We start from the raw sequence: 27,587 nt of genomic DNA, 5'->3' as shown, positions 1-27,587 counted from the left end.
ATGAGCAGAGGCGCCTGGTAGCCCCTAATATTGAGTGGGCCCAGGGCATGGGGCGCAGGCCGGTTTAGCCTTCTGCTAGGCCGCACCGGTCCCCACGGCGTCTCCCACACTGCACAGGCCAGGACAGCCTTCTGTGATGTCATGTCCTTTGGAGGAGGTCAAATGCGTGCGCTTGACCCCCTCAACATTGTGGGGGGCAGGGCCTCTTCAAACAAATATCAAGGGGTCCCAAGACACCTTGGCTCCCTACAGTTGGCACTACACTATAGGGAGCATGGATGTGTAGAAGCTATTCCAATGTACAAAGGTTAAAATTTGCATCTGTTGCTCCACCCTCTTTTCCCTCTGGCCCTGTTTACCACTGACGTATGGCCCTCCAAAAGGTTGTCCAAGAGGAAATGTGGCTCTCAGGGTAAAAAAGGTTCCCCACCCCTGATCTTAATGAAGCTGGCAACCTTGGATATGTGCATCCTTCTTAAGTACAGTGGTACCTCGCAAGACGAATGCCTCGCAAGACAAAAAACTCGCTAGACGAAAGGTTTTTCCGTTTTCGATTTGCCTCGCAAGACGAATTTCCCCTATGGGCTTGCTTCGCAAGACAAAAACGTCTCGCGACGTCTAAAAACAAAGACATGTTTTGTTTATAAAGTTAATTTATTTTCCCTTCAGTTTTTGAACTGCTCTTTACAGTATGTGTGACTTTAAAGAGCAGTTAATAAACTGTTGTTGTACCAAATTTGGCTTTGTTTAGACTTTTTTTGACCATAGGAACGCATTAATTGATTTTCAATGCATTCCTATGGGATTTCGTGCTTCGCAAGACGAAAAATTCGCTAGACGACAAAAATTGCGGAACGAATTAATTTCGTCTTGCGGGGCACCACTGTATAGGATTCTCTTTCCAGTATAGAATCCAGCAGCTGACATTGGGACAACTTCCATTCAAAGCAGAGATTCCCAAATCGTGTCCCACGAACCGCCAGTGGCCTGCAAGCTTCATTCAGGTGGTCCGTGGCATTTTTGTGGTTGAATAGGATTGCTATGCGTCCGAAATTTCCCAGACATAGCCGGGATTTGGCTGTTGGAGACAGTGTCTGGGCAGAAATCGCTTCGATGTCTGGGGAAATCTGGACATATGGCACCCCATTTTGGCAAATTTCCATAAGAATAGCTCAAAAACTTCATTTCAGGGGGGGCGGGGAGCTCAACAAAACTTTTAAAACTTTCTTCTATTTGAAGAAATGTGAACTTTCTCTTCTGTCTAGAGATAGTGGAGCTTCTGTCAGCTTTTAATCCTTTCTTCCTTTTTTCAGGTGAATCCGGAGGATCATTATTTGTGGAACGGAGGGAGAGACTCTTCCAAGTAAGTGAACCTATAAATGTATCCTGACCCTGCTGTTTTTCTTGAGATCTAGTATGGGGCAGTGGTTTTAAAAATCTGACACACAATCCATTGCATAAGCTTTTCACTTGTGTGTCGAGACCCCGCAGCCACCCCCTCGTTGGGAAAAACTCACACAAGGACACGGATATTAGGTTTGTGTTATTGGGCAAATTTTGGCCACAACTTTATTGAAATTACAGAAAGTGAGCGGTATTGGCTTAGGCATTGATTGGACCTGACTATATCTGACTCCTGCCCATTGTGCAGGAAGTCCAGTAAGGGTAAGCCACCAGTAGGGGGAGCCCTGTCGATGCTAACCAACTCAAGCTCCCCCTGGCGTTTCCGTCGGGGTCATATCAAGGCCTTAGCCCCCCAGCCGGGCTTCGGACTAGATCAACACCCCCAGGTTCCTTTAACCGAATACCCTTAAGCATGGAGGGGCAGGTAATGGCCACACCTCCCCTCCCCCCCACAAGGTCAAACAATGACTAACCGCAACCCTAACAAAGTTGTGACGATTGCTACGAGTTAGGCGAAAACCAAGTGGCCAGTGCCAATTTGCCATGTGGAAAAATTCCTACCAGGCCCCTCGGACAACCAAGACGACCAACCAAAGTCCATAGCAAGGCCATAGCCTAACCTGCAAATAGGGAGGGAGGGAGGGTGATTGAGGAAGCAAGCCAAAGAGGAAGTCCTCTGGCTCACTCCTCCGTTTAAACGGCCCCAGCCACGCCCCCCTCGAGCCAGCGGATTGGCTGGCCGGGCTCTGATGTGGCCGGGATCCTCCAGGCAAGGGAAGAGAAAGTCCCCCCCCCCCGGTGGGGAGTGGGTGGCCACGTGGTCCACCGCAACTCCTCCCCACTGGGAAGTGGAGCGGATATCTCTTCCCTTCGCCCTGCCCCAATTGATTTAAGCAAGATCCAGAGATCTACCAAGAAATAGATCCCAGCCTACTTCCTGCTCGCCCCTTTCATAGGGGGCTGTTGTAGTGTTTTGGGTCGCAATAAGCTTTTGTATCTTTGCCGCTGCGAATTGCATATTTGCCGTTTTGTCTTTTGACTCAGTTTGCTTACCTCTCCTGATCAGGTGGGCGTGATCAGCTGGGGCACATATAACCCTTGTGAAAAGAAGAGGAAGAAGAAGAAAGATGGGGAGACACGGGAAACAATTCGGGACCCCCCTCCAGCGAACCATAAACCACGAGATTTCTACATTAGTCTCTTTGGTGTGCAGGACTGGCTGAGGCAACACCTGGGCCAATCCTTGAGGTTTATCCCGAAGGAATGAGCCACCAAGACAAACTCACTGTTGCCCAGGAGTGTTTGCTAAAATGTCAGTCCCTTGGACGCTTATTATAAAATTATCTTGATTATGTGTGGTATGTTTGTGTTGTTTATGCCCCTGGCTGTAGGATCAGAACTTAATTTGTGGCAGGGCTCATCAGTTTGTAGCCTTGAGTTGCGGATTCCATGGGCACTGCTATTTCACATTCTTCTAAAAATAGATTAAACCAGTGATTATTCATAGCACTTAATGCAATGCTCCTCGCCAGTGTTATTTTTCTACAAAAAGAGGTGCCGGGACTCACCATGAACACCTCCCTTGTTCTCTTAGAATGGCAATGATGCCCATCAGAGAAGTGCTGGAACTGAGTTCTGGCTGAAAAAAAGCCCTGCTCCTTGCCAATGTAAAAATCACCTCTTATGTTTAGTCAAGTAACAGTGGTACCTCGGGTTACATACGCTTCAGGTTACATACGCTTCAGGTTACAGACTCTGCTAACGCAGAAATAGTACCTCAGGTTAAGAACTTTACCTCAGGATGAGAACAGAAATTGAGTGGCGGCAGCGGGAGGCCCCATTAGCTAAAGTGGTGCTTCAGGTTAAGAACAGTTTCAAGTTAAGAACGGACCTCCAGAACGAATTAAGTACTTAACCCGAGGTACCACTGTATTCTCACTCAGTAAAGAGCCCTTCCAATGTGAATTAAAATCTTCCTGCTTGTTGGTTCTGCCCCTTTTGTTGCTTCCTGTTGCATAGGACAGTGTCATTACTGATGAAGAGCCTGCTTATTGTCCCTTGAATAGTGATTCTTATTTGTCCCTTGATATCAGTTCTTGCTCTCACAATACATATTCCTGTGCAGACTTCAGTTACTGACTTCCTCTCATTTTTCCTCCTTTCATTGCTTATAAAGCAAAAATTTGGCTATATATTATAAAACTATTTCACTGTAGCACAACTAAAAATAAAGAGAAGGGAGGAGATCATAGTTCATAAATCGATAAATTAAGGGTTTATTTGTAAGTAATTCCATTGCCATGTTCCACAGGAAGCAATCCCAGGGACGCGGGTGGCGCTGTGGGTTAAACCACAGAGCCTAGGACTTGCCGATCAGAAGGTCAGCAGTTCGAATCCCCGCAACGGGGTGAGCTCCCGTTGCTCGGTCCCTGCTCCTGCCAACCTAGCAGTTCGAAAGCACGTCCAAGTGCAAGTAGATAAATAGGTACCGCTCCGGCGGGAAGGTAAACGGCGTTTCCGTTCACTGCTCTGCTTCGCCAGTTGGTCACGACTGGACCTAATGGTCAGGGGTCCTGTCAGGGTTTCAGGGAGAGAAGAGCAGATGGGGGAGGAGACAGAGAGCGAGGGGGAAGAATCCCAGAGAGATGAGGAGGAGGATGACGATGACCAAAGATCGTCCATGAGTTTGTCCAGTGAGTCAGAAGACTCCCAGAAGGGAGCCCCCCTGGTCAGACCAAAGGGGGACCAAGGGGGAAGCAGGGAGGAACAGGGGAGCGAAGGGAGAAGCCTCAGTAGGAGTAGGACACAGGAGCCAGCTTCTCAGCCGGAACGGAGTGAAGGGGGTGGAGTTACCAGGGTGTCAGAGGGAGCAGAGCGTGAAGGAGACAGGGGGAGAAAATCGGAGCAGGACGCTCAGCCGGAAGGGCTGGAGAGTAGCACCGGGAGCAGTGTAGCGGTCGAGAGAAAGGTCAGAAGCAACGTACGCGCGCCAAGTTCAAATGTAGAGGCGCGCGGAAGTGAGGAGAGCCCTGGGGAGGAGCCCGGCCCCAAAGCGAGAAGGAGGGGGGCGGAGGCGTCAGAGGATTCAGCCTCGGGCGAGTCCCGGCGAGGGGGAACCCAGGGGGGCAGAAAGACCCTGCGGAAAAGGAAGGAGAGGAAGAGGTGGTCCAGCACAAGCCTCTTAAATTGGTGCCGAGGCGGGACAGATTCAGAGGGTACTTCAGCGATCTAACGGTACAGACGTAGAGTCACAAAGATGGAATGTAAACGCAACCATGATCTTCAATAAAGACTTTCTGTAAATAAACCGGATTGGAATTGGGTCTCTTGTGAGCTGGGACCAGACGGGTGGCTCTGACAGTAAGTACCCTCTCAGAACGCAAAAATTTTTTTTTGCAAAGCTCACCAACGGGAGCAGCCATGAGCGCGGAGGAACAGCTGCTTACGCTGAGGAATCAGGTTACCGAACTCACAGCTGCAGTCATTGCATCGCAGAAGAAGAATGACGAACTGGACAAGACTTGCCAGGACCTGCGAACAAGGTGGGAGCAGGCAAGCAGGGCAGGGGTTCCGGGGTCCAGATCGGAGGGCGTTGCACTTGGACGGTGGGGGGGCGCCCTGGTTACGCACTTTAATGGCAACCTAGAAGACTACCCTAACTTCAGGGCAGACGTCGTGTATGCACTGCATTTGCTCCGTCATGATTTTAAAGATGAGGAGGAGAGAGTGGGGTTCATAATTTCGCATCTGCATGGGGAGGCCAGGACTTGGCTGCGCAATTTGTGGCGCGAAGATGGCCCTGCCCGCCGCGATTCTGATGAGTTTATTAAAGCGATGGATGCTTGTTTCCAGTCCTCTGTGGATGTGGATATTGCTCGCAAGCAGATGCACGGACTGCGGCAAGGCAAAGCCACTGTACGTCAATATCATTCTAAATTCTTTGCATTACTGACGGCATTGGGCTGGGAGAAGGATAGTAAACCCGCCAGAGATCTTTTCTGGGAAGGTCTTAGCCCCCCCGTCAAGGATGAGATCGCCAGGGGAGATAGACCCCAAACCCTAGAAGACCTAGTGCAACGGGCTTTGGCTATTGGAATACGACATGAGGGGCGTCCGTGGCACGAGGGGGAGGGACCCCAGGCGCGTGCACCAGCGAGAACCCCCCCTTTTGTCCCCAGGGACTTCAGCCGGACGCACCCTTCGCCCTTGGGGAGGCAAGGAGAAGAGCCGATGGAAATTGGTGGTGCTAGGGCTCAGACACCATCCAGAGCCCCTGTTTCCGGTGCAGTGAAGGCGAAGCCTCCTAGAGGGACCAGGAAATGTTACATCTGTGACAGTGCACAGCATATGGCCAAGGAGTGCCCCCAGAGGCTCCAAAAGCACACTGCAGCTCTAGCAACAGTGGCAGCGGAAGTGGTGCACAGAGAGCAGCCTCAGGGAAACGACAGTGCCTGGCTGGAAGCGGAGCTACTGGGGCTCAGCCAGGCGGATCTGTAGAACAGTCCCCAGCATCCTTGCAACGCACAGACCCTTTGCCACCCAAGCCAGCAGTGCAACTCACTGCAACCCTTCAGCTGCCAAGTAGACAATCCCTGGAGGTTCCCATCACGATCGATTCGGGAAGCAATGCGGATTTTGTGGGAATACAATTTGTCAAGCAGCATAGCATAGCACTCCTGCCTGCAACAACGCCTCTGAATGTGGTCACAGTGGACGGCAGAAAATTGCTGGGAGGGCAAGTTGTGCAGCAGACGCCTCCCATGGTGATGCAAATTGGAAATCATCGAGAAGTCATTAGCTTCAATGTCACCCACCTGTCAGACACGCCCATTGTGTTGGGCATGAGTTGGCTGGAGAGGCATAGTCCCGCTGTAGCGTGGTACCAGCGGCAAATCACCTTCTGCTCATCGTATTGTGCTCAGCATTGCATCCAAACCAATCAGGAGGAGGGGGCCGAGCAGCAGCTGCAACTGGGCATGGTGCAGGCAGTGCCTCACAAGTACAAAGGATTCTTGGAGGTTTTCTGCGAGAAAGAAGCTGACCAGTTGCCGCCTCACAGGCCTTACGACTGTGCGATCGACCTGGTGCCGGGGGCGCAGCTGCCAACTGCAAAGCTGTATTCCATGTCTGAGGACGAGATGCAAGAGCTCAGGGACTTCATAGAGCATAATCTGCAGCGTGGGTTCATCCGGGAATCCAAAGCAGTGGGAGGCAGTCCTGTTTTCTTTGTGAAGAAGAAGGACACGCCCCAAAAAAGACTGGTTGTGGACTACCGGTTCATCAACAGGCTGACTAAGCCCAAGGCCTTCCCCATGCCCAGGATTGACGACCTCCTAGCGACCGTTAGGAAGGGTAAGATCTTCACCAAGTTGGATTTGCGTGGAGCGTACAATCTCATCCGCATCCGGAAGGGCGATGAGTGGAAGACTGCCATGTTCACGCCTCTAGGCACGTATGAATACAGAGTTATGCCGTTCGGTCTCCAAAATGGCAGCCACGTTTTCCAAGCATTTATGCATCATGTGTTGGCGGGACTCCTCTACAAGAAGTGTGTATGTTTTCTCGACGACATCCTGATCTTCTCGGAATCGCCGGAAGCTCACGAGAAGGATGTAAAGGAAGTCCTACAGAGGTTGAAGGAGCACAGGCTGTACGCCAAGTTGGAGAAATGCCAGTTTGATGTGACGGAGGTGGACTTCCTTGGCTACAAGCTGTCCGACGAAGGGCTGGCTATGGACAGAGTCAAGGTCCAAGCGGTGTTGGACTGGAAAAGCCCACACAATCGGAAGGAGGTCCAGAGATTCATCGGATTTGCCAATTTTTATCGCAAATTCATCAGAGGTTTTGCAAAGGAGACGGCAGCAATCACGGACACCCTCAGTTCCAAGAAGAAGAAGTTCGCTTGGACGGAACAGGCAGAGCGCTCATTTCGGAAGCTTAAAAGCCTCTTCGCCTCCGAGGAGCAGCTACTACACGTGAATCCCGGCAGGCCCATGAGGGTGGAAACCGACGCGTCAGACAGAGCGGTGGGAGCCGTCCTTCTGCAGGAGGATCCGCAAGGCAATTGGAGGCCGGGCGCCTTCTACTCCCGGAAGCTCAGCAAGACGGAGCGGAACTACACCATATGGGACAGGGAGCTGTTGGCCATTCATGCGGCTTTCAAAGCGTGGCGGCACTTCCTCATAGGAGCCAAGCACACAGTGCAGGTCCGCACGGATCACAAGAACTTAGAGTATTGGCGAACGGCAAAGCTGCAGACCCAAAGACACATGCGCTGGGCAGAATTCTTTGCGGATTTCGACTTCAAAATAGAATACATCCCGGGGGACTCAAATGTTATAGCAGACGCACTATCCAGGAAACCGCAATACCTGGAGGAGACGACACCAATTGCAGCGAAGCACATTTTCGCACCGCAGGCGTGGGCGTGCGCTGCCATCACAGTCGACCTGGACGCAGTGCGCCGCGCGTTGCAAGCGGATCAATTTGCACAGTCCAAGATGGAGGAGCTACGCAACGGGTCGCAAAGCGGCGATGAGTTCCAGTTGCGGGACGGACTCTTAACTCGCAAGGGTGCCCTTTATGTGCCTAACGACGAACTGCGCGCAAAGGTTCTGCAGCAATTGCACGACGCTCCCAGTGCGGGCCACTTCGGCAAGGAGAAGACACTAGAATTAGTGGCCAGGGACTTTTGGTGGCCCCAGATGCGGGGAGAGGTGGTGGATTACGTCGCCAGGTGTGACACCTGTCAGAGGTCCAAACCAGTACACCAGAAGCCGGCGGGATTGTTGGAACCGCTGGAAACGCCACAGCAGCCGTGGGAGAGGGTAGCACTGGACTTTGTTACTGACCTACCCAGCTCCAGGGGCAAGACGGCGGTACTGGTGGTGGTGGACTTGTTCACCAAGATGGCGCACTTCATTCCTTGTGCCAAGGTGACGACGGCAGAACAGACCGCCAAACTCTTCATCGACCACGTGTTCAGAGTGCATGGACTACCGCAGTCCGTCCTGTCCGACAGGGGGCGCCAATTTGTTTCCAACTTCTGGCAGAAGCTTCTGGGTATCCTGCATGTCAAGATCAACCTAGCGTCGGCGAGACATCCGCAGACCAACGGCCAAGCAGAGAGGGTCAACGCGATCATGCAGCAGTACCTGAGGTGTTACGCCAATCAGCGACCCGCAGCGTGGGTGGACTACCTGCCGATGGCTGAGTTTGCCTACAACAACACAAAGCACGCATCGACCGGGGTGACACCGTTCTTCGCGAACAATGGCCGTCATCCCAGAACCTTTCCGAGACTTATGGCACCGGGAGGGGAGGTGCCTCAAGAGGCCGACCAGTTCGCAGCAGAGTTGCAAGAGGTGCACGAGGAGCTGCGGAGACATTTGGAGCTGGCCAAACAGGCCTATAAGGTGCAGGCGGACAAGCACAGAAGGGAGGGAGAGGACATCCAGGTGGGGGATTGGGTATGGTTAGCGGCCCAAGCGATGCCAGCCAGATCGTTAGCCAAGAAGAAGCTAGAACACAGGCAGCTAGGACCCTACCAGGTTGAGGCTAGGATCAATCCTGTAGCATTTCGCCTGGCCCTTCCAGAAGGCTCCAGAGTGCACCCGGTCTTTCATAGGTCGGTGCTCACTCCCTACAAAGCCCCACACAGGTTTCAAGAGTCAGGAACAGTACCAGACCCGCGCAAAGAGTCGCCCAAGAGGGGGGGGGTCGCCTAGGGCCGAACCACTCAACGAGGTCACAGAGATACTGGACTCGAGATGGGGGGAAGAGGGAGTTGAATACTTTCTCGCCAGAGAGGGCACCCCAGCCACTGCCAATAGTTGGGTGCCAGGCTACGCGTTAGACGAACCCCTTTTGAAAGATGAGTTCCATGCACTTTTCCCACATAGACCCATGCCAGCTGAGTACTTTGATGACTGGCTTTTCACGCCCACATTGTCAGATGCCACGTTCAGGGGCTTTTCTTCCGCCGAGGAGGGAACACCAGATTCAAGCCCGCCCAGGGGATCGTGCTCGGGGGTGGACACGGAAACCCCTTATTGGTGGGAGGAGCAACCAGAGGAGGAATGGCGTAAGAGGTGGATGATGGGTCCTTGGCGGGCAGCACCAGACGAAGTAGCAAAGGGTGAAGAGACTGAGACCGCGTTGGGTGAAGAACCCGGGTTCGAATACACATACACAGAACTGCCAGCAGAGGACATTGAAGTAGACGACCTGTATCCCGAATCCACACCAGAAGAGCCGCAGCTTCCACGACCTGCACCCGACGAGCGGGAGGGGGGAAGGGGGGGCTTCGAGGGGGGGATGGATGTCAGGGTTTCAGGGAGAGAAGAGCAGATGGGGGAGGAGACAGAGAGCGAGGGGGAAGAATCCCAGAGAGATGAGGAGGAGGATGACGATGACCAAAGATCGTCCATGAGTTTGTCCAGTGAGTCAGAAGACTCCCAGAAGGGAGCCCCCCTGGTCAGACCAAAGGGGGACCAAGGGGGAAGCAGGGAGGAACAGGGGAGCAAAGGGAGAAGCCTCAGTAGGAGTAGGACACAGGAGCCAGCTTCTCAGCCGGAACGGAGTGAAGGGGGTGGAGTTACCAGGGTGTCAGAGGGAGCAGAGCGTGAAGGAGACAGGGGGAGAAAATCGGAGCAGGACGCTCAGCCGGAAGGGGTGGAGAGTAGCACCGGGAGCAGTGTAGCGGTCGAGAGAAAGGTCAGAAGCAACGTACGCGCGCCAAGTTCAAATGTAGAGGCGCGCGGAAGTGAGGAGAGCCCTGGGGAGGAGCCCGGCCCCAAAGCGAGAAGGAGGGGGGCGGAGGCGTCAGAGGATTCAGCCTCGGGCGAGTCCCGGCGAGGGGGAACCCAGGGGGGCAGAAAGACCCTGCGGAAAAGGAAGGAGAGGAAGAGGTGGTCCAGCACAAGCCTCTTAAATTGGTGCCGAGGCGGGACAGATTCAGAGGGTACTTCAGCGATCTAACGGTACAGACGTAGAGTCACAAAGATGGAATGTAAACGCAACCATGATCTTCAATAAAGACTTTCTGTAAATAAACCGGATTGGAATTGGGTCTCTTGTGAGCTGGGACCAGACGGGTGGCTCTGACAGGTCCCTTTACCTTTACAGGAAGCAATAGAAGGGCCTGAATCTGCAAAGAGAGAGCTTTTAATTAAAGGGAATTGTAGCTCTGAAAACTCTCATTGCCAGTCCACTGTGGAAAATATTCCCATTTCTCCACCCATTTCAGCTTGTTCATGAGCAGTTGGAACAGGCTTTATAGGTTATTTTCTTTGAGACAGGCCAGCCTTTTATACCAGACTGGTACATCTCTACTCCCCATTTCCTATGTTGAGATAATATGCTTATGTCTCTTATTATAAAGATAAAACCTTGAAGTGGCCCGTCTTAATAAAAACACATTTATAGCTTAGTATAACAAGTCGTGTTCACAGCGAAAGCTGTTTTTCACACGGATACTTGCAGTATGTTCAAATGTGAACCAAACACTTTCCTGTATTATTTAGGTTTAGATAATATGTCCACGTCGCTTCTATCCCAGACATGCTTTTTTAAAAAATAGCAGTTGTTTGTTTTTGATGTAGTTCTGTCAGATGTTGCTAAAATTATTTTGGTTTGAGTTTAAATAATAGTTGCAATGTATTTTGGTTGTTTGATTTCTCAAATCCGTTAATGAAGTTGGATATTTTGTGGAATGAGGTCTTGTTTTTCTTTAAAAAGTGAGAAACGTTAGAAACATTTCACTCATTTGAAGAGGGGGGGAATGGACATAAATCAATTGCTCTTTCATGGTGAAGGGCTCATGCCTTTTGTTTGGTTCCCAATGCTAGTCTTGCTGATTCAAGTAATTCTGACTTAATTGGGGCTTCTCAACTCTGCATCAATAATCAATATTTTAGAATTGTAATGCTAGTATTTTATAAGGTTTTCATGCTATTAACCTTAATTCAAATAAAATAAATTTATTTCCTATGTGCCTGAAGACTAGGTTTTCTGTGTGCTTATATGGTAAAAGGTAAAGGTAAAGGGACCCCTGACCATTAGGTCCAGTCGTGGCCGACTCTGGGGTTGCGGCGCTCATCTCGCTTTACTGGCCGAGGGAGCCGGCGTACAGCTTCCGGGTCATGTGGCCAGCATGACTAAGCCACTTCTGGCAAACCAGAGCAGCGCACGGAAACGCCATTTACCTTCCCACTGGAGTGGTACCTATTTATCTACTTGCACTTTGACGTCCTTTCGAACTGCTAGGTTGGCAGGAGCAGGGACCGAGCAACGGGAGCTCACCCCGTTGCAGGGATTCAAACTGCCGACCTTCTGATCAGCAAGTTCTAGGCTCTGTGGTTTAACCCACAGCGCCACCCGCGTCCCTTATGAAGGGGGACTAATTCCCCACTTAACATGGTAGTAGTTGCAGAATTTCCTAAATCAACAATGAAAGACAGCAGGAAGAGCTGCCCATAGATGAACAGCCGGCTGATTTGATACTTGATTTTATTTTATTATTTTATATGTGCCACCCAACCAGATGGGCAGGGTATTAAATATATATATATATCATTACTATCATCATTATCATTAGAATGAACTAAGATGAAAAACTGAGTTGTCAGACTCAGTTTCTGCTATATAGAAATCAGCCTCATATTTACCCACTGAACAAAACAACGTCTCGCCACTTTGTGCAAACAACTACTGGAGTTGCAATTGACATTTTAAAAATATCACCAGAAAGCGGATCCGGGAGAAAAACAAACAGACCGGAGGACATCACAGAAAACACAGAAGCAGTCATAGGAGCATAGGGAGTATACAGAGTCAGGCCATAGGTTCATACGACTCAGTATTGTCTACAGTGACGTGAGGGAATATTTTCCAACTCTACCAAGTGATGCCAGGGATTGAATTGGGATATTCTGCATTTAGAGCCGATGGTCTACCACTGAGCCATTTGTTAAGTGTCAACTCCAGATCAAATTAGTGTAAAAGCAGCCTTGGAATCTGATTTCAGTGCCTGGGTGCACCTCTAATGTGTTGTTGTTGTTTAGTCGTTTAGTCATGTCCAACTCTTCGTGACCCCCTGGACCAGAGCACGCCAGGCACTCCTGTCTTCCACTGCCTCCCGCAGTTTGGTCAAACTCATGCTGATAGCTTCGAGAACACTGTCCAACCATCTCGTCCTCTGTCGTCCCCTTCTCCTTGTGCCCTCCATCTTTCCCAACATCAGGGTCTTTTCCAGGGAGTCTTCTCTTCTAATGAGGTGGCCAAAATATTGGAGCCTCAGCTTCAGGATCTGTCCTTCCAGTGAGCACTCAGGGCTGATTTCCTTCAGAATGGATAGGTTTGATCTTCTTGCAGTCCATGGGACTCTCAAGAGTCTCCTCCAGCACCATAATTGAAAAGCATCAATTCTTCAGCGATCAGCCTTCTTTATGGTCCAGCTCTCACTTCCATACATCACTACTGGGAAAATCATAGCTTTAACTATACGGACCTTTGTTGGCAAGGTGATGTCTCTGCTTTTTAAGATGCTGTCTAATGTATGTGAAACCAAAAGAGTGAGGGCACCTCAGCATTCGCCATGTCAACCATTGCTGGGATCAGAGGTGAAGGTGCTCAAAGCCTGAGGCTATAGTTTGATGGCAGACTTACAGCCCTGGCAACTCTCATTTTAGAAGTAAAGAACCCCCAACACCTTGCCAATGCTGGGAACTCCACCCACCCACTGCAGTGCCACCTCCTTCCCCTTTCAGGTTTCCTCATATTTCAATGCCTTCCTTTGATGATGTGGCTGTGGCAGGTGAGAGGGATTTGAAAGTGTGTGTGTGTGTGTGTGTGTGTGTGTGTGTGTGTGTGTGTGTCAAAAACTACATGGGATAGCAGAAGGTTCTTAACCTCACTGTTCAAATATTCATGGGTGTTTCGACTAGGACTAGGAATATTCGGGATACTAAAAGGTGTAAAGGACCCCTGGACAGTTAAGTCCAGTCAAAAGCGACTGGGATTGCGACGCTCATCTCGCTTTCAGGCCGAGGGAGCCAGCGTTTGTCCACAGACAGCTTTCAGGGTCATGTGGCCAGCATGGTTAAACCGCTTCTGGTGCAACGGGACACCGTGACGGAAACCAGAGCGCACGGAAACGGCGTTTACCTTCCCGCCGTGGCGGTATCTATTTATCCATTTGCACTGCCGTGCTTTCGAACTGCTAGGTTGACAGGAGCTGGGACGGAGTAAAGGGAGCTCTCTCCGTCACAAGGATTCGAACCACCGACCTTCTGATCGGCAAGCCCAAGTGGCTCAGTGGTTTAGACCACAGCGCCACCCACATCCTTCACTAAAAGGTGTAGGGCTACAGAGCAACATATATTCTGTCTCTCATTCTTAGAGATATTGTTGATTGCCATCACGAATTCATTGAATCAAAACAATTACAGTGGTACCTCAGGTTAAGAACTTAATTCGTTCCGGAGGTCTGTTCTTAACCTGAAACTGTTCTTAACCTGAGGTACCACTTTAGCTAAGGGGGCCTCCCGCTGCTGCCGTATGATTTCTGTTCTCATCCTGAAGCAAAGTTCTTAACCCGAGGTACTATTTCTGGGTTGGCGGAGTCTGTAACCTGAAGCATCTGTAACCTGAGGTACCACTGTATAAACAAGACACACACAGTAAGTGTTATGTACTGAAGTTTTCACTCTGGGCCAGCAGGGGGATACTGTAGATAGTTTTCACTCAGGTCCACATATGCAAATAAGGGATTGAAAGTGACGTTCAGTGATTGGATAGTTACAGAAAGTGGTTACTGTTGCGTTGTAGTGGAGCTCTATATAAGCAGGCTGGCTGAACCCTTCAGTTTGGTTCTGTTCTGGCCTGTGAGTAAACAAGAGCTGTTTCAAGAATCACCCACAACTTAATAGTAAGAAAAGTTCTTTAATGAGAGAGGTTTTTTTAAAAAGAAACAATAATATTTATAATGGAAAAATCCTAAAGTAAAGTCTGCCCCTGCAAGCAATGTTTTCCATTACAAATAATCTTTTGCTATGTGGCCAGTAAAAAATATGAGGAAAAATAGGATAGCTTGCATCTAACATAAAATGGTGGCCCTCAGTGAGTACCTGTTATGCAGCAGAGGCATGTTGCTGTTTCTGTGGATGAGGAAGTTGCTTAAGAGGCCCCTCTGTATTTCTTCACGACTTGGGTATCCGTGGCTTTGAGTAGGAATAACACTGGATACAAGCCCACATGTTCTATACTATGCCAATAAATCTCTTAAATGGGTGGGTAGATCTGGCATCAAATGCTATATTGAAGAAGGCATGAATTCCCTAGGAGGGAAGTGGGTTTCACACCGGTGGGATCAGGAAACCAGGATTTCTTTTTAGCATTCTCGAGGGATTGTGGGGCTGGGATTTTGAACACCTGCTAGCCACAATGTCCCACCTCTACGGTCAGAGGCAATATGCCTCTGAAATACCAGTTGCTGGGAATCACAGTGCTGTTGCACCCAGGTCCAGCTTGCAGGCTTCCCAGAGGTATCTAGTTGACCACTGTAACAATAGGTTGCTGGACGAGGTGGGTCATTGGCCTGATCCAGGATGCGCCTCTGAAGTTCTTATGTACACTGGTACCTCAGGTTACATACGCTTCAGGTTACATATGCTTCAGGTTACATACGCTTCAGGTTACAGACTCCGCTAACCCAGAAATAGTGCTTCAGGTTAAGAACTTTGCTTCAGGATGAGAACACAAATCATGCTCTGAAAGCGCGGCGGCAGCAGGAGGCCCCATTAGCTAAAGTGGTGCTCCGGGTTAAGTACAGTTTTAGGTTAGGAACGAATTAAGTACTTAACCCGAGGTACCACAGTACCTTCAGCAGCGGGTTGAGGTGCAGCAGTTAGCAAGGACAGCTTTCACTCTACACCAGGATTTCCCAAACTTGGGTCTCTACCTGTTTTCGGACTACAATTCCCATCATCCCTTATCACAAGGATGATGGGAGTTGTAGTTCAAAAAACAGCTGGAGACCCAAGTTTGGGAAACCCTGCTCTACACAATGAAGAGCTGCTGTGCCTGCTAATTAACCTGCTATAAACTCAACATCACAAAAACGAAGATCATGGCCACTGATCCCATCACCTCCTGGCAAATAGAAGGGGAAGAAATGGAGGCAGTGAGAGATTTTATTTTCCTGGGCTCCATGATCACTGCAGATGGAGACAGCAGCCACGAAATGAAAAGACGCCTGCTTCTTGGGAGAAAAGCAGTGACAAACCTAGACAGCATCTTAAAAAGCAGAGACATCACCTTGACAACAAAGGTCCGTATAGTTAAAGCTATGGTTTTCCCAGTAGTGATGTATGGAAGTGAGAGCTGGACCATAAAGAAGGCTGATCGCGAAGGAATTGATGCTTTTGAATTATGGTGCTGGAGGAGACTCTTGAGAGTCCCATGGACTGCAAGAATATCAAACCTATCCATTCTGAAGGAAATCAGCCCTGAGTGCTCACTGGAAGGACAGATCGTGAAGCTGAGGCTCCAATACTTTAGCCACCTCATGAGAAGAGAAGACTCCCTGGAAAAAACCCTGATGTTGGGAAAGATGGAGGGCACAAGGAGAAGGGGACGACAGAGGATGAGATGGTTGGACAGTGTTCTCGAAGCTGCCAGCATGAGTTTGACCAAACTGCGGGAGGCAGTGGAAGACAGGAGTGGCTAGCGTGCTCTGGTCCATGGGGTCATGAAGAGTCGGACATGACTAAATGACTAAACAACAACAACATTCTCTTCATTTCAGACCTGGAGCAGGTCAGACTATATTTCCCCTCTTCTTGTGGCCACCTGGCAACCCTAGCAGAAATCTGGGAGTTACATATTTACCCTGATTTGAAAGAATCGAAACTCCACACCCATCGCTGCCCACTTCCTTCATGCAGTCACTTAACAGAGATAGGCCTCTTTAGCAATCTTTTCCCCTTCTTTTGCGCCAAAAAAACGAGGAAGTTTAGAAGTGGGTAAATATTGCGGTGTCTGAAAATGCAAATACAGGGGGAGGAGCAGGAATTGGATCATGACTGTGGGGGGAAATCCCATCGCCTAGCAATGCTGGGGACCTGGCCTAACCCCAGCCCCCAGTAATCCCCTGGAATGTCCACATTCTGAAAGTCTCCTATGTGTTCAAGCTGGGAATTCCCCTAGTTGGCTTTACTCCCTTCCTGACTTCAAGACAATTCTGGGTTTCCCCTATCTGGATTCCTGTCCACCTGCAGCCACAACATATTCTTGCTTCTCCCCACCCCCACCCATCGCCTTGGAGTTGCTTCATGGACTTTGCCATTTCCCAAAACTCAGCTGCTTTCTCGGGGTGGGGCTAGAGACCAGCATCTAGCAAGTGGAGCGGATCGCCTAAAATTTCACAAGTAGCTGGACTGCAGCGGTGCTGCCCAAACAGAAGCTGCTAGGAGGCAGGAAGACAACAGACCAGGGAGAACCAGAAATGCAGCTTTTTTTGGACCAGCTGTTCTGCATTCTCATTGCCCTCGGGGCATTTTATACAGGTAAGCTGTCACAGCCAGGCACAAATTGCATATGAGAGCTGTGAATTTCACACAGTGCCTAATTGTAGTCAGTGGTGCCTTGAGGCCAGAACTCCTTCAGCCTCAACCAAGAGACCTGTGGCGCCTTAAAGACTAACGCATGTATTTATTTACGATGGTTAAGAATGCTGGGTGGTGGTGGTGGTATTTGATTGAGTCATCATCAAGCCTACCTAATTCAGAGTTTCCGAATACACAACTAGAAACACAGCCATCCTTGCTTCTTGAAATTTTGCAGTGTAAAATGCGATTATGCAAAAATGCATTTAAGTCAGGGATAATTGATTTGTAAAATGGTGTACACAGAAAACGTGAGAGAGATGCATTAAAATGCTGATTAATTCTCATGGGGACATTGGAAAACAAAATCACGACAGAAGCTTTGTGGACTAAACACACTTTGTCGGATGCAGCTGGTGAAATGGACTTTAGTACTCAAAACTTCGTGACATCGTCATAGAGAAATGTGTTTATATGTTGGTTTTGCTGCTACGGACTAACACAACTACTGACCCTCTTACCTGGAAATTTCTCTTTGAGATAATGCTGTTCGGGATAATTCATTCAGGATATTTGCTTCGATGCAGAGCAGCTGAAAAGAATTCAAAGCCCTTTTGGAAATCCTATGATGAATGTTGATGCTAAATATTTGCCAGATATTTTCTGAATACTCATTTCCCCAATGTCGACAATTTATGTGATTTTTGAAAGTATTGAGTCTCTGGTAGCTGGCGTTCAATGCTACTCATTATCCAGCAATTTGTCTGATTTCACATATGAAGCTCGGCAAAATAATCAAGGGGTTGTTGGGTGGAACGCTCAGATTTTGCATGTACTTAGCATGTTTTTATTTTTGAAATTTGAATCCAAAGCTTCACACTTAAATTTTGAGGGGCAAAATTGGAAAAGCAGGAAAAACGCAAGTGTACATTTTAGCTCCACTCAGGCCTCGGAGCCACTTCAAATGTTACAAAATTCCTGCAGGGGAGCATTTGGGTGTAGAAAGTTGGAATGCAACCCACCTGTCTGGGATGATAAAATACATGCCTGATTTATGTGTCCGTGTCCTGGGGAGGTTTGTACTCCCTGCAAAAATCCACATGTATATTTGACACGCGTTGTGAGTTGTAGTTTAATTCCTGCATCAAAGTGCTTTTAGCCTACGATTTTTGTAGCATTTGCAGGTTTACAAAAAATTCATAGAGGATCAGGTTACCAGTGGCTTCCTAGCCACAACGGCTTTGTTCTACCTCCACTGAATAGCAGATAAATCACAAGTGGAAAGAGGAACTCTTGAACTCGGGACCTGCTTGTAGGCTTCCCAGAAGAAGCTGGTTGGGCACTGTGAGAACAGGATACTGGCTTGTTATGTTTTGTCTTATGTTGTGGTCCAGTGCAGGTTTCCTTTCCACTGGAGCATAAAGAGACTAGTTCTCATTGAGGTGATAAACTTATATGTGGCCACAGCACCTCAGATTGCAAGTGGAGGCTTAGATGCTTGAATAGGTAAAGGTAAAGGGACCCCTGACCATTAGGTCCAGTCGTGACCTACTCTGGGGTTGCGGCGCTCATCTCGCTTTATTGGCCGAGGGAGCCGGCGTACAGCTTCCGGGTCATGTGGCCAGCATGACTAAGCCGCTTCTGGCGAACCAGAGCAGCGCACGGAAACGCTGTTTACCTTCCCGCCAGAGCGATACCTGTTTATCTACTTGCACTTTGACGTGCTTTCAAATTGCTAGGTTGGCAGGAGAAGGACCGAACAATGGGAGCTCACCCCGTCGCAGGGATTCAAACCGCCAACCTTCTGATCAGCAAGTCCTAGGCTCTGTGGTTTAACCCACAGCGCCACCCGCGTCCCAAATACTTGAATACTCTCCCATAAATGCAATTCCCTCCGTGGAAAATACAAGATGTCAGGGAGAGAGGTTCTAGCTGTTACGCTACTTATCTGTGCACATGGATTCTGGAGTGGTGCAGCTTAGCCATAGGGTTACAAACACCATAGAAACCAGGTAGTTCCAGGCGATGTTTCGGGTTGGGGGCTGGATAGCTGACTTCAGGAAATGTGTCTGTATAAACAGAGTCTCGGATTAGCCATTATACTAAATACACTAAGCTGTACGGTCAGGGACCAAAAGTGGAGCTCTTGCGATTCTTGCGAATTTCCCAACGAGAATAAATCAACATTGCACCATCTGAGTCTTTGTGTGCCTGCTTGTGATCGGTAGATAGCAGAATGGTGAATTCAGATTTGGGAAGGGCAGGATCCTGTGGTTTCCTCAGCTGTGAATTATGCTGGGAGGCCGGGGACAAGGCCTGGGCCTGTTTCTCCTCATGTTCCCTCATGTATAGTGACTGATTGATCAAAAAAGCTGCCACCTCTTATATTTCCATATCATTTATGGTGTCTTCTAAACTGGTGAGAAAGTTGATGATTATGTATTTCCAGATGGAGGCAGCAACTATGTGTGCAGCTCCAAAGCTTTTGTGGGCACCAGGGGAAAACCTTTGTGCCCGTGGGCACCAGGTTGGCTTCCAGTATGTTTCCGAGCACAATTCAAAGTGTTGGTGCTGACCTTTAAAGCCCTAAATGGCCTCGGTCCTGTATACCTGAAGGAGCATCTCCACACCCATCATTCAGCCCCATGAGGTCCAGCTCCGAGGGCCTTCTGGCGGTTCCCTCATTGCGAGAAGTGAGGTTACAGGGAAGCAAACAGAGGGCCTTCTTGGTAGTGGCGCCCACCCTGTGGAACACCCTCCCATCAGATGTCAAGGAAATAAACATCTATCTGACTTTTAGAAGACATCTGAAGGCAGCCCTTATTAGGAAGCTTTTAATGTTTGATCCTTTATTGTATTATTATTATTATTATTATTATTATTATTATTATTATTATTATTATTAGCAACCCCAGAAGCATAGCTGTCAACTTTTCCCTTTTCTTGCGAGGAATCCTATTCAGAATAAGGGAATTTCCCTTTAAAAAATGGGAAAGTTGACAGGTATGCCCAGAAGTAAAATAATGGCAGATACCATAGGCAGACTCCAAAGCAAAATCTTGCCACTTATGAGTGTCTCTTTTTGGCATGTTAAGAAATCTCAGTCAGCTGGAGCAATGTCTGCACTTTGATGTGCACAAGCAGGTCGTGTGGGCTGTCAGTGGTGATCTGAACCTTTTTTCTTCTTTTTAACTTTCTGCTTTTTTCCCTTTCCCCTCAGATGCAGCGGATAATGCCTGTGACCCCCAAACCGCTGAGATTGCTGGGGGACAGTACACCGTACTGGAAAACGGCACTGTGCTGAAATATGAGTGCCCAGATGGGAAATACCCGTACCCTACAGACTACCGGTTTTGCCGGTACGATGGGACATGGAGCCCCATGCAGAATGCACTGAAAAGCCGCGTCTCCAAGGCCAGTTGCCGAAGTACGATAGAGCACTCAAATATGCCAATTTATTGTTCATCTAGACATTTGTAGGGCAAATGCATCTGTTCTCACTTTCTGTTTTTGCCACGGCTAGTCCTCCACAAAAGTTACCTTTATCCATTATTTTCATATGGTGAATATTAATCTTTGCCAACTGATCGGGGGACATTGACCTTGGCCTGCTCCTGTGCCTTTTAACAGCACACGGTTCTGCCAAAAGCAGCACCAACAGGGAAACTTTTCTCTGATGTGGAGATATGCATTGCAGCACCTGCTAATATCTACAGTTCAAGCTGCAGTTAAAGACTTAAGACTGTGGGCTGCTAGAAAAGTTGGCCCATCTGATAAGATCTGGCGGCTCCTCCAAACAACTTATTTATTGAGGATTCCTCTTGGCTTGCTTGCACAAAGCTTACACAGTGGTTAGAGTATATCCAGTCTTTATTGAGGTTCCATTCTGATTTGCTAGCACATCTTCCCATTTATCGCTTGTTTATCACACAATCTTTAATACATTTCACTGTCACTTACCAAACTGCAAAAAGCCCACTTCTTTTAATAAATGGATTTGTTGTGCTACAACAACAGAGCCTTTTGATCCACTTTGAATTGTGCAAACCTCAAGTTCTGGTATGTCCCTCCTGATGTCTGGAGGCACCCTGAGTTTTTACTGGTGTCCCGATGGCCTTTGACTTTGATGTAGCGCATCAGACGTCGCTGTGAGAATTGCAACTTGAGCTTTCTCCAACTTTTCAAATAGCATTTGGGGCTGGGATGGCCTCAGAGGCATAGCTGTCAACTTACAGATTTGTAAATAAGGGACCAGAAGCCTCGAAAATAAGGGATCAGCAGCCAAAATAAGGGATTTTCCAGGCACAGGTATGTTCAACTTCTGAGCCCCTCCGAGCCAAAGGCAGAAAGCCCAGCCAGCAGCCAAACGAAGCCTCAAGCGGTGGTTCCCACAGCGCAGCAACCCGGCAAAGGGGATGCAGCAAGGAAAACCACCGTCACCTCTCCGCTGAGAAGCGCTGAGCAAAAGCGAGTCCCCAGGCAAGGTGGCCGATTTGATCAGCACAAGGCATGCAAGCTCCACCCCCCAGTCATTCTTAGATTCTTTATTGGGTGAGCAACGCAGCCTAGCAACACAATTGGAGCCTCCCTCCTCCCTGGCCGGCAGGGAGGGAGGGAGAGGAGCTGCTTCCTTTGAAACCCGGGAAATTTAAGGGACATCATCAATAAGGGACAGCAGCGGGACACGGCGCTGGGGTAAGGGACTTTCCTGCCAAATAAGGGACGGTTGATAGCTATGCTCAGAGGACCAGGACAGGATTGGCTTCATATGGCAGAATCTGAGGATTGTATGGGGGGTGGGGAGGAGATTTGATTGGTGAGAGGATGCAGACCAATTACTAGATCCTACTTACTGACATTTGCTATTCCTTCCAGACATCACCTGCTCCAGGCCTCTGGATTTCGAAAATGGCCTATATGAGCCCCGCCAGAGGTCCTACAATGTAGGCCAGGAACTGAGGTTTGAGTGCTACCAGGGTTACACGCTGCGAGGGTCACGTAATCGCACCTGCCTCCCCAATGGGAAATGGAGTGGAGAGACAACCATATGCGATGATGGAGGTGAGTTTAGCGTGCATTTACTGGCAGACTCTGCCAGTTTCTCCTTTTGGGGAGAGAGGGGTTTCATTTTTCTTCGCTTCCGTCTTTCGATTCTATCCATCTGGCACCTTCTGTGTGGTCAGTCAAGACCTGAGTCACTATATGAAACCAATGCAACTTGCACAAACTCTGCTCCTCTGCAAGCCGCAATTGGTAAGGTAAGCCCTTGCAAGAACGTGCATCTCTAGATTGAGATCCTTGCAAAGAATGCAACTTTGCTGCAGGTCACACTATTTTTCACAAGAGGTTGACTGCAAATCTGTTTAAAAGTGTTCAGCTGCTTTTAGCTTTTATAATATTGAACAGTGGCCTGGCGGCACTGGCTTACTTTGCTGCATGCTGAATATGAGGATTCCTGAAATAACAGGCACTGTGAATAACTAGAGAAGTGGGAGTCTACAACTTTGGGAGAGTTTTGGGCATTGGCAGATAACTGTTGCATGCATACAGCAGTTCCGAGACACAAAAACATGTTGTTGTTTAGTCGTTTAGTCATGTCCGACTCTTCGTGACCCCATGGACCAGAGCACACCAGGCACTCCTGTCTTCCACTGCCTCCCACAGCTTGGTCAAACTCAAGCTTCGAAAACACTGTCCACCCATCTCATCCTCTGTCGTTCCCTTCTCCTTGTGCCCTCCATATTTCCCAACATCAGGGTATTTTCCAGGGAGTCTTCTCTTCTCATGAGGTGGCTAAAGTATTAGAGCCTCAGCTTCAGGATCTGTCCTTCCAGTGAGCACTCAGGGCTGATTTCCTTCAGAATGGATAGGTTTGTTCTTCTTGCAGTCCATGGGACTCTCAAGAGTCTCCCTCAGCACCATAATTCAAAAGCATCAATTATTTGGCAATCAGCCTTCTTTGTGGTCCAGCTCTCACTTCCATACATCACTACTGGGAAAACCATAGCTTTAACTATATGGACCTTTGTTGACAAGGTGATGTCTCTCCTTTTTAAGATGCTGTCTAGGTTTGTTATTGCTTTTCTCCCAAGAAGCAGGTGTCTTTTAATTTTCTGGCTGCTTTATAGCAACAGCTACATAACTGTGATTCTGTTCTCCTACCTAGCGGGCCACTGCCCCAACCCTGGCATCCCCATCGGTGCCCAAAAAGATGGCACCCAATATCGAATTGAAGATCGAATCCGCTACAGTTGTGACAGAGGACTCTCTTTTGTGGGATCAAAAGAGCGGATTTGCCAAGAATCAGGAGCCTGGAGTGGATCGGAACCGGAATGTAGAAGTGAGCTGGGGGAAACATATGTGGTCTGGAATTGGAGGTTAAATCCTGGAGGAGTGGACCAAGAACTGTGACCATGTTAGGGATGCCATACATCTGGAATTTCCAGGACAATGCTGGGATTTGGTTGCCAAAAGTCACATCCAGGCGGAATTTCCGTCAGCTGATTTAAATGTCTGGGAAAACCTGGACGTATGGCAACCTATTGTGGAAGTGTGTTTTTTTGCCAAATTTTTCAAAAAATAGTAATCAAAAACTGGTATTTTGGGGGGAGATTTTGCAAAAACAAAACAAAACACCTCAACAACTGACCCAAAACAAAAGTTTCTACTTCCTGAAATATGGCAACCCAAGGTTACCAAAAATAAATTATACTGGGGAATAACCAGCTTTCACTTCAGATTTGTTCATGCATTGAAGGTTGACATGGATCTCATGTAATGGCCAGTCATGAATGTGCTTCAGGCTCATGTGCTCCGACTTCCCTCCTACCCTCATGCAAGTCTAATTTCCTTCCTCCCTTCCTGGTTTTGAGCAAACTGTAGTTTACCATGAAACCCAAATCCAACAAACTGCAGTTTGCATCCACATCAGAACTGGAATCCCATTTCAAACTGTGTTTCTAGTTCCATTTTGCAAATGCAAGGGAATGATGTTTTGGGGTAACTATCAGTTGTCTGGGGACGCGGGTGGCGCTGTGGGTTAAACCACAGAGCCTAGGACTTGCGGATCAGAAGGTCAGCGGTTTGAATCCTTGCAACGGGGTGAGCTCTCGTTGCTCTGTCCCTGCTCCTGCCAGCCTAGCAGTTTGAAAGCACATCAAAGTGCAAGTAGATAAATAGGTACCGCTCCAGCGGGAAGGTAAACGGCGTTTCTGTGCGCTGCTCCGGTTCGCCAGAAGCGGCTTAGTCATGCTGGCCACATGACCCGGAAGCTGTACGCTGGCTCCCTCAGCCAATAAAGCGAGATGAGCGCCACAACCCCAGAGTCGGTCACGACTGGACCTAATGGTCAGGGGTCCCTTTACCTTTACCTATCAGTTGTCTGATTCATGGGATGGGGTGGGGGGAAGCCAACCATATCTGGCGAGATCAGAGGCCCCTATCCTTTGACCTTCATCCTTTTCATCAAGTTTGCTCAAGCTGGCTTCAGAATCTCCTTGCGCGAACAAGTTCTTAACACTCCAGATTGCTAATTCCCTCTCTCCCCCTTTTCCTCCCCAGATCCTTTCACCTTTGATACTCCAGAAGAGGTCTCCTCCAAGTTCATCTCATCCCTCACTGAAGTGGTCGAGTCTGCAGATTCCAACAGAAATATTTGTAAGTATCTGGGAGCAAAGTGGGGTTTTGTGCAAGGATACCCCTGGTCCAATTTGCAGGTGTGGGACAACCACATTGTGAGATGCTCCCCATTTTCCTGAGTGGTAAGATAACCTAGGAAGGGGCTACCAAATTTCCTTTGGAGCAAACAGCACTAGGAACATTGCTTATTTTGAGATGGTACTCCTTTCCTCTATAGTTTTATTAGGTGTGTTTGCAATGGTTTCTTTTTGACAAATGTATAAGCAGGGTGTGAGCTGAGCAAAGGCAAACAGCAGTACAGTCTTACCTCGGGTTACAGCCGCTTCAGGTTGCTTTTTTGGGGCTGCAGACCACCAAAACCCGGAAGTACAGTGGTGCCCCGCAAGACGAACGCCTTGCAAGACGGAAAACCCGCTAGACGAAAGGGTTTTCTGTTTTGGAGGCGCTTTGCAAGACGAATTTCCCTATGGGCTTGCTTCGCAAGACGAAAATGTCTTGCGAGTTCCTTCGGGTTTTTTTCCCTTCCCCCCCCTTTTCCTAAGCCGCTAAGCCGCTTATCAGCTGATCCGCTGATAAGCCGCTTAACAGCTGATCGCTAAAAGCCGCTAAACCGCTAATAACGCTAATCCGCTAAGCTGTCAATGGGCTTGCTTCGCAAGACGAAAAAACCGCTATACGAAGAGCCTCACGGAACGGATTAATTTCGTCTTGCAAGCCACCACTGTACTGGAATGGGTTAATTTTGGGTTTCAGCGGTTGTGCTTTGCGCATGCGCAGAAGTGCCGAATCGCAACCCTCACGTGCACAGATGTGGGTTGCAAACGTGGATCCTGCACAGCTCACATTCTCAACCCGAGCGTCCACTACTCCTGTGAGGCAGAAGATCCCACCTAGAGAGTGTTGTAGAATTCAACCAAAAGAGGAAATGGGAGCAGAAATTTTCAATGTTTACTTACTTATCCTATGCCCTGAATGGAGCTCAATTCAGCCAACATGATCTTCTTGTTGCTGCTGCTGCTGCTGCTGCTTTCAGTTTGGAAATGATACATTATTTATTTGGGGGTTTTATCCACTTGTATTGTGTTTCCTTTGCATTGAAACGAATGGGATGGAATAATATAATCACAATGTAACTTACTTAATTGACACAATTGTGTAATTAATTACGTAAGTTACCTCATTTCTTCACGGTGGACAGGAAGAGGAGTTGCAGCGGAACAAAAACAGTGCTGCACATGGCAAATTCTTTCCCCCCCTCTTGTAATATTTCCCTGTACCTTTGCAAACCTTGGGAGTTATTCTTAGGTCTGGATGGTGTTGCCTGACCCACGTAAGCAGCAACCCTAATGTCTGAAGGCTTACTATCCATTGAAGTTCTACTAAAGAGTAGGCCCATTGCCTCTCTCACCACCAAAGGAACGCAAGTGAACAGCAGAGAACCTGCACAAGAAACGCTGACACAAAAACCCACATATCACAGCTGTCAACTTTTCCCTTTTCTTGTGAGGAATCCTATTCGGAATAAGGGAATTTCCCTTTTTTATGCCACATATATTAAGTAAAATAGAAACATCACCACCTGACGCACCCCCACTCATCTTTTTCGCCCTCCACCTCTTTCCCCCTATTCTTCCTAATGTCTCAACAAATGAAACCGATTTGTAAAAAAAAAAAAGAAAAAATGTTACAAGGGGGGGGATATACGAGAGAGAGAGATTGCACATATCTTTGTAAATCAAGAAAATCTTTAATAAAAATACATTTTTAAAAAAGAGTAGGTAAAGGTAAAGGGACCCCTGACTATTAGGTCCAGTCGTGGCCGACTCTGGGTTTGCGGCGCTCATCTCGCTTTATTGGCCGAGGGAGCCAGTGTACGGCTTCCGGGTCATGTGGCCAGCATGACTAAGCCGCTTCTGGCGAACCAGAGCAACGCACGGAAACGCCGTTTACCTTCCCGCCGGAGCGGTACCCATTTATCTACTTGCACTTTGACGTGCTTTCAAACTGCTAGGTTGGCAGGAGCAATGGGACCAAGCAACGGGAGCTCACCCCGTCGCGGGGATTCGAACTGCCGACCTTCCGATCGCTAACTTCTAGGTTCTGTGGTTTAACCCACAGCGCCACCCGCGTCCCCCCCCCAAAAAAAGACTAGGCCCATTGAAATCCATGAACCTAAGTTAGCAGTGTCTATTATCCTCAATGGATTCCTTCTGAGTAGGACCGAGACAGCTCAGAGGAAACAAGGGGTACGACCTGCAACAAAATGTAGTCTGGAGTGCTGTTGTTCAGAATTTCAGTTAGTTGTTTCTATTCTCCCTCCTTGCCTTTCCAGTTTTCACACACACACACACACACACACACACACCTTGCATCAAACATTTGGGATCCCATGACCACTGAGCATGTTCAGTCCTCAGTGGGCTGTTTGGTTCGTTCCTTCCCACTAATTTTTTTTGGGGGGTTGCTAACCTTTGCTGATACCTCCCCTCTTGTGGCTCTTTCCTCCCCACAGCTGCTACAGGGAAGCGTAAAATCAAGATTGAGGTTGATGGCTCAATGAATATCTACATTGTCCTTGACGCCTCCCGGAGTATTGGTCAGCCAACATTTCGCAAAGCTCGGGATGCAATCATCAAGTTCATCGAGAAGGTGTGGTAGGCTGAGAAACTTTCTGTGTTCTCCCCTTCCCCAAGAAGAGCAGCATGGGATCAGTGTAGAAGCAGAGGTCTGCTGTAAAGCCCCTACTCTATTGACTAGGATCATCAGTGGAACAAAAAGTTGTCAGATCTGGGTGGAAACCTTGGTGAGGAGCAAAGCTGAATGGGAAGGAGGAAAGGAACCAGGCTCCAGGCATCTGGGTTCTGAGTCTAGGAGGAGGAGCCAACAGTTAGTTCAAATAGGCCAAAAGTCAGAGTAGGTGAGTGGTTCATAAGAGGGGGG

At 48.6% G+C, this 27,587-nt stretch overlaps 2 protein-coding genes and 2 long non-coding RNA genes across 5 annotated transcripts in view; 2 read left to right on the top strand and 2 right to left on the bottom strand.

The window, feature by feature from the left end:
• Nucleotides 1-2,758, top strand: part of C2 (complement C2) — a 48,165-nt gene extending 45,407 nt beyond the window's left edge. The window contains exons 17-18 of the mRNA XM_081901654.1: nt 1,314-1,363; nt 2,471-2,758. Coding sequence (XP_081757780.1) covers nt 1,314-1,363; nt 2,471-2,671 — 251 coding nt within the window. The 3' untranslated portion in view covers nt 2,672-2,758. The remainder of the gene's footprint in view (nt 1-1,313; nt 1,364-2,470) is intronic.
• Nucleotides 1-27,587, bottom strand: part of LOC309365315 — a 141,392-nt gene that overhangs the window by 63,251 nt on the left and 50,554 nt on the right. The gene's annotated exons all lie outside the window — the stretch shown is intronic.
• On the bottom strand, nt 3,392-10,690 carry LOC309365340. The gene is made up of 2 exons (XR_014166029.1): nt 10,511-10,690; nt 3,392-3,955 (listed from the first exon to the last, which is right to left on the bottom strand). It is a non-coding gene; the product is annotated as an uncharacterized lncRNA (long non-coding RNA).
• CFB (complement factor B) overlaps nt 16,551-27,587 on the top strand; it is a 44,379-nt gene continuing 33,342 nt past the window's right edge. Inside the window, exons 1-6 of one of the 2 annotated variants that reach the window (XM_081901773.1) lie at nt 16,551-16,970; nt 20,230-20,436; nt 21,885-22,070; nt 23,176-23,349; nt 24,570-24,665; nt 27,160-27,296. In XM_081901773.1, coding sequence (XP_081757899.1) covers nt 16,910-16,970; nt 20,230-20,436; nt 21,885-22,070; nt 23,176-23,349; nt 24,570-24,665; nt 27,160-27,296 — 861 coding nt within the window. In that variant the 5' untranslated portion in view covers nt 16,551-16,909. The remainder of the gene's footprint in view (nt 16,971-20,229; nt 20,437-21,884; nt 22,071-23,175; nt 23,350-24,569; nt 24,666-27,159; nt 27,297-27,587) is intronic. The other variant, XM_081901772.1, reaches the window with a different exon arrangement.

The sequence above is a fragment of the Podarcis melisellensis genome (assembly GCF_964234715.1).
Source record: "Podarcis melisellensis genome assembly, chromosome: 2".
NCBI classification, from domain to species: domain Eukaryota; kingdom Metazoa; phylum Chordata; class Lepidosauria; order Squamata; family Lacertidae; genus Podarcis; species Podarcis melisellensis.
This window is presented reverse-complemented; position numbering and strand designations above follow the sequence as displayed.